This window comes from Hyla sarda, chromosome 7 (genome assembly GCF_029499605.1).
Source record: "Hyla sarda isolate aHylSar1 chromosome 7, aHylSar1.hap1, whole genome shotgun sequence".
NCBI classification, from domain to species: Eukaryota; Metazoa; Chordata; class Amphibia; order Anura; family Hylidae; genus Hyla; species Hyla sarda.
The window spans coordinates 160,863,136-160,876,311 of NC_079195.1; the positions used below are offsets into that span (position 1 = coordinate 160,863,136).

The 13,176-nt window shown below is 44.0% G+C and overlaps 1 protein-coding gene across 1 annotated transcript in view; it reads right to left on the reverse strand.

The window, feature by feature from the left end:
• The window catches only part of NDUFS8 (NADH:ubiquinone oxidoreductase core subunit S8), a gene marked incomplete in the record, with an annotated part of 78,227 nt that overhangs the window by 45,879 nt on the left and 19,172 nt on the right, over positions 1-13,176 (reverse strand). Inside the window, 1 exon segment of the mRNA XM_056531135.1 lies at positions 7,183-7,236. Within this exon segment, the coding sequence (XP_056387110.1) occupies positions 7,183-7,225 (43 nt within the window).

Sequence of the window (13,176 nt, forward strand, 5' to 3'; positions counted from 1 at the left end):
GGGGGAACAATCTGGGGGTTCAATACGGGAATCTCGTCCCTCATACACTCTAAACTTGTAAGTGTACCCGGAGGTACTCTTACAAAGTTTATAGAGCTTCACACCATATTGCGCCCTCTTCAAGGGAATATACTGGCAGAAGAGGAGTCTCCCCTTAAAACTGATGAGACTAATCTACCAAGAGCACCCTAAGCGGTACGTAGGCCTCCAAAAATTTGGCCCCAAAGTGATCGATGATCGGCCTCACTTTGTAAAGCCGGTCATAGGTGGGATCACTTCGGGGTGGACATGCCTCATTATCTGCATAATGAAGGCATTTCCAAATGGCCTCGAACCGCTTCCGTGTCATGGCCATACTGTAAAGCGTGGTCTTGTATAGGACGTCCCTGCTCCAGTAGTGCCTGACACTAGGCTTTTGGTCCAGGCCCATATGCAGCAAGAGGCCCCAAAATATCCTCATCTCTGCTGCATCAATGGCGCGCCATTCATTGGGCCTGGCCAAAAAAGAATGGTGGTGGGCAATGAAAAAAAAAAAGGTGGTGGGCAATGAACTGCCTGGCGTACAGATTCGTCTGCTCCACCATTAGATTGACCAGGCAGTCACTGAAAAAAAATAACTGAAATAGTCAATTTCAGTGAACCCGGCCGTGTCAATTGGGATTCCGGAGTCGCCAACAAACTCCGGAACCCGTGGCTGATAATCCTCTGGGGGTCTCCAGAAAGGTTCACCGGAAGGGGGCTCCGGTAAACTTGTCTGGGGGTGGGGGGTCAGACTCCTAGTACCAGCAGCATTGTTGCTTGTACTAGTGCCGGCCACTGGGCACTATCATGGGGGGTGCGTGGCCTCGCCTGGCGGAGTCTCCGCCGCCGTACAGGGGACTCATCATCACTGCTAGATGATGAGGACGACGATGAAGAACACAGGAATGTTGGATCTTCATCGTCCTCACTGGCAGATTCGGAATCTGAGGGAAGAAAAGTGTATGCCTCCGCTGCCGAAAATGCCTGGCGAGCCATCGCCTTTTTCTACTGTGGCGGGGGGTGGTGGTGTCGGGGGTAGGGTGTTGGGGGGGTGGGGTATGTACTGTGTGTGATTGGTGTAACTATAAACTGTATGGGGGGGGCGGAAGCGCTGTGGCAAAAAAAATAAATAAAAAAAATAAAAAATGGGGGGGCCAAATGAACCGCTAATAGGGCTCTGAACCCCTAATAGGTCCCCAAGGGTCCGCCGCAATTTTTCAGTGTGACCCGGGCCCTATTAGGGGGTCGGGGGGGGGGGGGGGGCGGGGATTTTGTTTACTACTTTTTACTTTTAATTGTCCTTTTTACCCTACCCTTCCCTGGATTGTATTCTTTCCCTGATCTATGGGGGGCTTCTTTACTTCTGTGGGGGCTCCGATCTCAGCAGAGGGGGGGTCCCGGTCTTCCTCCAGCAGCTCTGAACGCTGACTGAACCCAGCCAGCTGCGGGAGCTGCAGGAGGATGCGGTTAACCCCTCCACTGCCGGCTGCTATTGGCTGGACAATCGTGCCTCCTCTGTCCTATTTTTATTTTTTTTGGCATTTATATATTTAAAAAAATATATAAAATGGGATGTGTTTTGCTTTCTTTGGCCACCTGCCTTTCATTGTAAATTTTTGCTGCTTTTATTACTACACCTTTACAGATTTTATTAAGGTCTTCGTAAAGGCTAAAGCTGTTAGTGCCTGCACCTCCCTACCTCGTATGACAGCTGTATTTTAAAGAAACAAAGAGAAAAAAAAAAAAAAAAAAAAAACACAGACTCTGTATTTACCTCCTTTGGTCCCCTGTAGCCTCTGGTATTGCTGATCCCAGTTTTTGTTGTGCTATCGCCAGTGATTGGTTGAGCAGCACTGTGACATACTGACCAGTAGCAGTGATGCCTGAGGCTACATGAAACAGAGGCAGGGCAAGTACAGTTTTTGGAGTTTTTGTTTTGTTTAACCCCTTAAGGACCAGGCCATTTTACACCTTAGGACCAGAGCGTTTTTTTGCACATCTGACCACTGACACTTTAAACATTAATAACTCTGGAATGCTTTTAGTTATTCTGATTCAGAGATTGTTTTTTCGTGACATATTGTACTTTAACTTAGTGGTAAAATTTTATGGTAACTTGCATCCTTTCTTGGTGAAAAATCCCTAAATTTGATGAAAAATTAGAAAATGTAGCATTTTTCTAACTTTGAAGCTCTCTGCTTGTAAGGAAAATGGATATTCCAAATAAAAAAAAAAAAAAATGTTATTCACATATACAATATGTCTACTTTATGTTTGCATCATAAAATTGACGTGTTTTTACTTTTGGAAGACACCAGAAGGCTTCAAAGTTCAGCAGCAGTTTTCCAATTTTTCACAAAATTTTCAAACTCACTATTTTTCAGGGACCAGTTCAGGTTTGAAGTGGATTTGAAGGGTCTTCATATTAGAAATACCCCACAAATGACCGCATTATAAAAACTGCACCCCCCCCCCCCCCAAAGTATTCAAAATGACAGTCAGCGTTTTAACCCTTTAGGTGTTTCACAGGAATAGCAGCAAAGTGAAGGAGAAAATTCACAATCTTAATTTTTTACACTCGAATGTTCTTGTAGACCCAATTTTTTTTTATTTTTACAAGGGGTAAAAGGAGAAAATTTATACTTATATTTGTAGCCCAATTTCTCTCGAGTAAGTACATACCTCATAAGTCTATGTAAAGTGTTCGGCGGGCACAGTAGAGGGCTCAGAAGCGACGGAGCGACAAGGGGATTTTGGAGAGTACGTTTTTTCTGAAATGGTTTTTGGGGGGCATGTTGCATTTAGGAAGCCCCTATGGTGCCAGAACAGAAAAAAAAAAAAAAAAAAAAAAAAAAACACATGGCATACCATTTTGGAAACTAGACCCCTTGAGAAACGTAACAAGGAATTAAGTGAGCCTTAATACCCCACAGGTGTTTCACGACTTTTGCATATGTAAAAAAAAAAAAAAAAAAAAAAAAGTCACTAAAATGTGTGTTTCCCCCCAAATTTCACATTTTTGCAAGGGTTAATAGCAGAAAAGACCCCCCAAAATTTGTAATCCCATCTCTTCTGAGTATGGAAATACCCCATGTGTGGACGTCAAGTGCTCTGCTGGCACACTACAATGCTCAGAAGAGAAGGAGTGCCATTGAGCTTTTGGGAAAAAAAATTGTTTGGAATGGAAGTCAGGGGCCATGTGCGTTTACAAAGCCCCACCGTGGTGCCAGAACAGTGGAACCCCCCACATGTGACCCTATTTTGGAAACTACACCCCTCACAGAATTTAATAAGGGGTGCAGTGAGTATTTACACTCCATTGGCGTTTGACAGATCTTTGGAACAGTGGGCTGTGCAAATGAAAAATAAAAATTTCCTGTTCCAAAAATCTGTCAGACCCCTGTGGGGCGTAAATGTTCACTGTACCCCTTATTACATTACGTGAGGGGTGTAGTTTCCAAAATGGGGTCACATGTGGGTATTTATTTTTTTGCGTTTATGTCAGAACCGCTGTAAAATCAGCCACCCCTGTGCAAATCACCAATTTAGACCTCAAATGTACATGGTGCGCTCTCACTCCTGAACCTTGTTGTGCACCCGCAGAGCATTTTACGCCCACATATGGGGTATTTCTGCACTCAGGAGAAATTGCGTTACAAATTTTGGGGGTCTTTTTTCCTTTTAACGCTCGTGAAAATAAAAAGTAAAGGGCAACACCAGCATGTTAGTGTACATTTTTTTTTTTTTTTACACTAACAAGCTGGTGTAGCCCCAACTTTTCCTTTTCATAAGGGGTAAAAGGAGAAAGCCCCCCCAAAATTTGTAGTGCAATTTCTCCCGAGTACGGAGATACCCCATATGTGGCCCTAACCTGTTTCCTTGAAATACGACAGGGCTCTGAAGTGAGAGAGTGCCATGCGCATATGAGGACTAAATTAGGGATTGCATAGGTGTGGACATAAAGGTATTCTATGCCAGTGATTCCCAAACAGGGTGCCTCCAGCTGTTGCTAAATTCCCAGCATGCCTGGACAGTCTGTGGCTGTCCGGAAATGCTGGGAGTTGTTGTTTTGCATCAAGTGGAGGCTCCGTTTTGGAAACACTACCATACAATACGTTTTTCATTTTTATTGGGGGGGGGGGGGGGGCAGTGTAAGGGGGTGTTTATGTTGTGTTTTACTCTTTATTAGGTGTTAGTGTAGTGTTTTTAGGGTACATTCACACTGACGTGTTACGGTGAGTTTCTCGCTAGAAGTTTGAGCTGCGGCCAAAAAATTGCCGCAGCCCAAACTTGAAGCAGGAAACTTACTGTACGCCTGCCCTTGTGAATATACCCTGTACGTTCACATGGGGGGGGGGGGGGGGGGGGGGGGGGGGCAAACCTCCAGCTGTTTCAAAACTACAACTCCCAGCATGTACTGACAGACCGTGCATGCTGGGTGTTGTACTTTTGCAACAGCTGGAGGCACACTGGTTGGAAAACCTTCAGTTAGGTTCTGTTACCTACACTACATTACCACACTAGAATTCAGTGATCTCTTTAGAACAACCCATTTTTTCCACAATTTTTGGTAAAGGCAGACTGCATTGGTGTGTGCTTTATTTTGTTAAGACCTGTGGCAATGAGCCTGAATAAAACACCTTTATTGACTGATCCAGAAGTGTGTTCCAATACTTTTTTCTATATAATATTTATTCATATATTTTTAAGGAAGCAGGTGGGCTCCTGTGAATTTAAACACAATATAAAAATGAAGGGGAACTTACTAAGACTGCCATTTCGCAAATCCGTCTTCAATCAGATTGGCTTTTAGTTTGCTTAATTTATTAAGAGCCGAGTCTCTCTCAATAAATCAGGCACTGCGCTTATAAAACCTATAATTTCTTTCAGCTCACTTTATGCTAAGCCTTGCCCACTATGCCATAGCAGCGTGGAAAAAAAAAATTAAAAATTTACACATTTTTGCACCAAAAATTTGTGACTATTTGATGCATGAAGACAGAATTATTGGCTTCATGAATGACACAGAATAAAAATGAATGTCTTTTTTTTATGGGATGCAATAGCACAAAAGTGCCTGACAGCTCCATATATGCACTTTGAGACACTCCATCAGGATTCATGGTGATGTGACCTCATGTTTATTATGATCTGCTCCGCTGGTTGGGTGGCATGACCTGTGATGAAACATAGCCATTTACAAATTCACCAGATAATTATTCCAAGCTGTGTAGGACATTCCTCTGTGTATTTATATTGTCTTGCTGAATTACAGGCCATAAGCCTATAATACACTCCTGAAATCAAATGACACAACGTACGGGGACAGATGTCACCTTGTTTATATTGCAAGACTACTTCTAGCCCAATGTTCCATTAGGAAATTCACAAACTGCACATTGCAGTATTAACCTTGTAGTATCTGGCCATTACAATTTACTGTTCAGTAAGGGGGTTTAATCCTGTGTGCTACATATTTATTGTATGTACCATCTTATGATAGGACACATGCCCACAACATGTTTACTGTAGGTAAATTACTCTTAAACACTTGCCATTTCTACACGAGAATTGCCCTAGCATTTGCTTTTTTTTTGTTTCTTGTTTTTAGAACAAATGAAATTCTTAAGAGACTAAAAGAAAAAAAAATGGACACAACACAATTACGGTATTATTTAGTGAAGGAGATTTTATAAAAGAAGAAGGAAAAAAAAAAAAAGTCTGATCGCGGGGGTGCTGCCGGTGCAATCTCTCCTGCAGCACCCCGTGTCATCTGTTGCACGGAGCAAACCTCGCTCCGTGCCAGATGACAGGTGATACAGGGGCCGGAATTCGCTCCATGCAGCAGATGACACAGGGTGCTGCAGGAGAGATCGCGGGGGTTCCCAGCGGCTGGACCCCCGTGATCAGACATCGTATCCCAAATCCTTTGGATACGGGATAAGATGTCTAGGGGCAGAGTACCCCTTTGAGGCCTGACTCAAGGTTTAACCTCTTAAGGATGCAGGGCGTACCTGTACGCCCTGCGCCCGGTCATACTGGGTCGGTCCCCCGGCTTATGATAGCCGGGACCCTGGGCTAATAGCCCCCTATGGGAGCTAAAACACTGCAAAAAAAAGTGAAAAAAAAAAGTTAATAAAAAGGTAATTTAACCCCTTCCCTAATAAAAGTTTGAATCACCCCTTTTCCCATAAAAAAAAATAAATACACAAATAAACAAATGTCCGAACTATAAAAATATATTGTTAATTGAACCGCATGGTCAATGACTTGCCCGCAAAAAAATTTCAAAGTCCAAAATAGCGTATTTTTGGTCACTTTATATCATGAAAAAAATTAATAAAAAGCAATCAAAAAGTCCGATCAATACAAAAATGGTACCGCTAAAAACTTCAGAACAAAAAATGAGCCCTCATACCAGCCCATACACTGAAAAATAAAGTTATAGGGGTCAGAAGATGAGAATTTTTAATGTATACATTTTTCTGCATGTAGTTATGACTTTTTTCAGAAGTACGACAAAATCAAACCTATATACCATTTTAACCGTATGGACCTACAGAATAAAGATAAGGTGTTATTTTTACCAAATAATGCACTGCGTAGAAACGAAAGCCCCCAAAAATTACAAAATGACATTTTTTCATAAATTTTGTCGCATAATGAATTTTTCCATTTCGCCGTGGATTTTTTTGTAAAATGACTAATGTCACTGCAAAGTAGAATTGGTGGCGCAAAAAATAAGCCATCATATGGAAATTTATGTGCCTAAAACGCTGAGTCCTTAAGGGGTTAAAATTCAACTAATTTTCTTTCACCAAAGTCAGAAGACAGCATCAGTGAGCAGCTGAGGGAATGCACCCCAAGTACTAGGTACTTTGATCCCAGCAGCTTTCTCAAAGTTTAAAACTATGATAAATACGAAACGCCCGAGCATAACAGTAATTCATAGTGTTCCAGAATCTTGATACATGCGCTAGTTTTATGTTGTTTGCAATTTAGGCAGAATAAAACTTATGACAGGTTCCCTTTAAATTACCAGGACTGTATATTTCTCAGTTGCTGTACATTGCTAAGGGAGTTTCGGTTCATCACTCCTGCGACGGTCACAAAGACAAAGTAGCTGTGCATTTAGAGCACACAAAAACCCATCAACCATACCTGCTTGCTTGGCAGCATTGTAGATGAAACGAGCTCCCAACATGCTTTCGTGATCTGCAGAAATAGGAACAAATAACATAATAAAAAGACTTATGGAGAACAGTCAAGCTCACATTTCTACAACAATGATGATGATACAGTAAATTTTTATCAATAAGGTTTCATATACATCACGTTTAGCCAGTACCTCCAAAGGTGCATTTCATGATATCGACAAAACTTACAGCGAGCCCATCCATTTACCAAAGACAGGGATGTAGAAATCCTATAACCCAGTGCCCAGGACATGCAGTTCAAGGCACCCGGCAGGTAAATTTTCCATGCATTTAGCCCTGCTTCAGGCAAGCAGAGCTGGACCGAAAAACTCCTGATTTTAATACGGCGACACTCAAGGTGTATGGAGCGGGCTCCTTACTCAAGCCGGCTGCAGCCGGCTAGTAACCCTTTAGATTGTTACTGTCAAAGCTGACAGCGGCGTCTAAAAGGTACCTTTTAACCATCCCTGGTGGTCTAGTGGAGTGGATGCCCCCATCCCCCCCCCCCCCCCCCCACCGCAGTGCAATAGCGGGTGGACGATCCACTGTGAATGTAGCCAGAGAGCTTACCTCTCATCCCATGGCTGCCATTGATCTGTATTTGACCGAGCCTGCTCAACCAAATGAGCACAGATCACACAGATCAATGGCGTTCAATAGAATTGCATTGATCTGTATCAGAAATCTAATTACATCAAATAGCTTTTTTCCCCCTCCAATTTCACCTCAATAAAGGATAGGGGATAAGATGTCTGATTGTGCGGGCCCACCCACTGGGGACCCCCCGCAATCTCGGCTGCGGCACCCGCTGTCATCACTGCACAGAGAATACTCGCTCTGTGTGTAATGATGGGCGATCCAGGGGCCAGAGCATCATGATATTACGACTCCGCCCCCTTGTGATGACAAACACACATTAACCCTTTCCATATTAAAAGTTCACATCGCCCACTTTTTCAATTTTCCAAATAATTTTTTTAAATATTTTAATCACTATTTTTCAGTCTTCATAGGGACTTATATATGGAGTCTTTTGATTGGAAAACACTGAACAATGCTATATTACTGGGGGGCAGGGGGTGTTCTGCTTCTCCAGTTTGTGTGGTGCATTTTGTGTCAGAAAATGCTGGAAGTTGCCCAGCATGTCCTGATACAGCCTATGGTTCTGTGGGTGTTGCAGCATTTTGCACTGTATCATAGAACAGTTAAGGTTATTGTGTAACATGCTGGGAGATGTAGTTTTGGTTTGTGTCAGCTGCAGAGCCATAGGCTGAGTCAAGGAATACTGGGAATTACAGTTAGTAACTACAACACCCAGCATGCCCTGATACAGCCTATGGCTCTGCAGCTGACCCGAACCAAAACTATAACTCCCAGCATGTTATACTTTATAGGTCTTCAGTTTAGGTTATGGTGTAACATGCTGGAAGTTGTATTTTTGGTTCGGGCGTGTTTGCGTGCATCCGTGGGGCTCTTGGTCGGCAGGTGCAATTTAGTGCGGGTGGCCAGAAGCCACTTAACATAAATAAATAAAAAAATTAGCACAACTGGCGCCATCACTTGTCAGTCCGCCCCTGTACAAAACATACATGCGTACACATATCATACATACACATATACCGGGCACTGCCCCCTATATTATACATTACATACATATATCATACATACAGACACATCAAACATACACCCGCCGCTGCCCCCATCATACATTACATACACACATCATACATACACTCAAACCATACATATGCACACATACATACACCCGCCACTGCGCCCCCCCATCATACATTACATACACAGACATCACACACACACATCACATATACACAGTAGGGATCGACCGATTATCGGTATGGCCGATATTATCGTCCGATAACAACGATTTTAGGCATTATCGCTATCGGCAATTACCTTGCACCTGGGGCCGGTGCGGTGCGGGGTCGGTTGCGGGGGGGCGGTCGCGGTGTGACGCGGTGATAGGTCTCAGGACCCCCGGACAGGCAGGGGGAGAGAAGCGGGTGGCGGCAGCGGCCGCCTATGGCACTGCAAAAGCCACTGCAGTGCATCGATTTAAAGCGCCCGCTTTAAATCAATGATCTGCAGCGGTGTCGCGGGGGGATAAATAGCCGATAACTTATACCGGAATATCGGTATAAGTTATCGGCTATCGGCCCTAACCTCCACCGGTTATCGGTATCAGCCCTTAAAAAACGATATCGGTCGATCCCTAATACATAGACATCATACACACATCATACATACACAGACACACATACACAGACACACATACACACAGACATCATACACACATCATATATACACTCACACCATACATACACCCGCCGCTGATACACCCCCCCTAATTATACATTACATACATATACAACCACCCTTCCCACCGCCTGCATGCTCTGCCTCCTCACCTGAGCTTCACACCCCCCGCTCTACACTACACAGGAAGCAGGGGGGAGAGCGTGGACGAGCACAGCTCCATCCCCCGCACACAGCTCCATCCCCCTCCCCCTGCTCTGTCTCCACAGGACCTCATCTACCACGGCGAGGCTGCAAGTTTGCACGGGGTAAACAGAGTGGGGGGGGGGGGGGGGAGGGGAGAGAGGATGTCCATGCACAGCTCCTGACCTCCATAATGACTACTCTGTGTGAAGGAGGACAGACTGCACTGCACGGGGAGGATTTGTGTGTGTGAAGCATGACAGACTGGGGCACGGGGTGGGTTCTCTGAGCAGCAGCCCCGGCTACTGAAATCAGCTGGGGGCCGCCACCCCCTACATACACCCTGAGCGCCGGTGTGAGGTGCAGACTTGCATCGGCTCCTACACCTCACACCGGCATTAAAGAAAAATAAGGGGGAAGTCGGTCTGTCCCTGCTTGCCCGATACAGGGCTAAATCTATGAAAAATTCACCTGCCCGGCGCCGAAAACTAACTTGTCCCGGGCGTCGGGCGATAGGATTCCCACATCCTTGGATGCTACTGCGTGTTACATAGACATCGCGGGTCATGTGACGCGCAGGCGCGAGTTTCCGCGTTGGTTCCGGAAGCACGGTGCGGTCAGGAACATACACATGCGCCAATCAGGGGTTTGTTTATGTCCGCTGCCATGTGACCGGACCCACGTCTGGGCCGCTACTGCGTGTCACATATGCATCGCGAGATTTGTTGCGTGTCCTGTGGCGCTCCGGCGCGATTGTCCGCGACGGTCAGGTACACACGCATGCGCACTCGCATTTAATACAAACGATGGCGCCATTATGTAATGCAGACCCGGTAAGCAACACCCTATATGTTCATATTTTATATGATTATAGATTAATTACACCTGTGCTAATTGAGAATCATTAAGATGGAGCGTAAATTTTCAGGCTTCACTGTTTTTAATGTACACATTGGCAACACAGTATGCACTTTATATTGTACGCAGGTACTCTTATATGCACTTTTTGATATTATGTATGTACATTTTATATGAATTCACTTATTGATTAATGATTGTAATGATGTTCACCAGGGATAAAAAACCCTAGAGTTTGTTGCTAAACGAACATCGGAAAGACATATACAGTAGACAAGATATAAAAAAATGGAAGTGTAAATACAACAAAAAAAAGGGATAAGATAGTTGAACAGTCAAAGCTCCCCTGCAGCCGCTCCTATCCTCGATTCAATGCAAACAACTAAACAAATATCTTCCAAGTGCAGGAGGCGCTGAGAGGCTTTCCAGACAAGAGAAGTTTATTTACCCATTATGCAACAGGTTTCGTGGAGATCCGTTTTCTCTGGCAGCCTGCACATGGAGGATATTTGTTTGGTCATATACTGTAGACTGCAATATTTTTAGACCAATATAAGAGTATTATTTAAAAACAGTACAGTAACCCCCAGACCTACGATGGCCCCGACATATGATAAAAACGACATACGATGGCCTCTCAGAGGCCATCGCATGTCGATGTCAGCATCGACATACAATGCTTTTATATGTCGGGGCCATCGCATTAACTGCTATCCGACAGCGCAAAATGCTTAAGCTGCTGTCGGATAGCAGTTTAAGCATCCCCGGCAGGTTCGCTAACCTATTCCCGCTGCTCCGGGTCCACTTCGCGATCCTCCGGCGTCTTCTGCATCTTCTCCGGGGTCCGGGCCTCGCTTTTCGGCGTCGTTATTACGTCACGGCGCAGCAGCGTAATAACGTCACCAGAAAGTGAGGCCCGGACCCTGCAGAAGAAGCCGGAGGATCGCGAAGAAGACACCGGAGCAGCGGGACAGCATCGGGAGTGGTGAGGACCTGGTCCGGAGCGGCGGGGACAGGCGAGTACAGCTTCCTATACTTTACATTGCACGGATCCCTCAACATACGATGGATTCGACAAACGATGGGTCGTTTGGAACGAATTACCATCGTATGTTGAGGGACCACTGTAATACACAGCATATTAGTACAAATAACTACCCCAATAGGTTAACCCCTTAACGACCAGGGTTTTTTCAGTTTTTTGTACTTTCGTTTTTTCCTCCTTACCTTTAAAAATTCATAACTCAATTTTGCGCTTAAAAATCCATATGATGACTTATTTTTTGCGCCACCAATTCTACTTTGTAATGACAGTCATTTTATCCAAAAATCTACGGGGAAATGAAAAAAAATATCATTGCGAGACAAAATTGAAAGAAAAAAAAAAAAAAAAAAAAAAAAAAAAAAAAAAAAGACATTTTGTAACTTTTGGGGGCTTCTGTTTCTACACCGTAAAATTTTCGGTAAAAATTACACCTTCTCTTTATTCTGTATGTCCATACGATTAAAATGATACCCTACTTTTATAGATTTGATTTTGTCGTACTTCTGGAAAAAATCATAACTACTGTATATGCAGGAAAATGTATACGTTTAAAATTGTCATCTTCTGACCCCAATAACTTAAATTTTTCCGTGTATGGGGTGGTATGAGGGCTAATTTTTTGCGCCGTGATCTGAAGTTTTTAGCGGTACCATTTTTGTATTGGTCTGACTATTAGATCACTTTTTATTTATTTTTTCATGATATAAAAAGTGACCAAAAATACGCCATCTTGGACTTTGGAATTTTTTTGCGTATATGCCATTGACCGTGCGGTTTAATTAATGATATATTTTTATAATTCTGACATTTCCACACACAGCGATACCACATATTTTTATTTACAGTTTTTTGTTTTTTTTTAAATGGGAAAAGGAGGGCGATTCAAACTTTTATTAGGGAAGGGGTTAATTGCTCTTTAGTCACTTTTTTTTGCAGTGTTATAGCTCCCATAGGGACCTATAACACTGCACACACTGATCTTTTACATTGTTCAATGGTTTCTCATAGGAAACCATGGATCAATGATTCTGCCGCTTAACTGCTCATGCCTGGATCTCAGGCACTGAGCAGTCATTCGGCGATCAGACACCAGGAGGCAAGGTAAGGGACCCTCCTGCTGTGTCTCAGCTGTTCGGGATGCCGCAATTTTGCCGTGGGCCCCTGAGCTAGCCGGCAACGTTTTAGTTTCAGTTAAGACGCGGCGTTAAACTTTGAACGCCGCGTCTAAAGGGTTATTAGCGTGCGGCACCGCGATCAGTGCCGTGCGCTATTAGAAAGGAGTAAGGAGTAAGGAAATACCTCATATGGGAATGTAAAGTGCTCTGTGGTCACACTACAGGGCTCAGAAGGGAAGGAGAGACAATGGGATTTTGGAGAGCGAATTTTGCTGAAATTGTTTTTAGGGGGCATGTCGCATTTAGGAAGCCCCCATGGTGCCAGAACAGCAAAAAAAATTAAAAACCCACATGGCACATTTGGGAAACTGCACCCCTCAAGGAACGTAACAAGAGGTATAGTGAGCTTTAACACCCCACAGGTGATTGACAAAACTTTTGTTAACAGCCCCCCCTTAAGGACCAGGCCAATTTTCACTGTAGG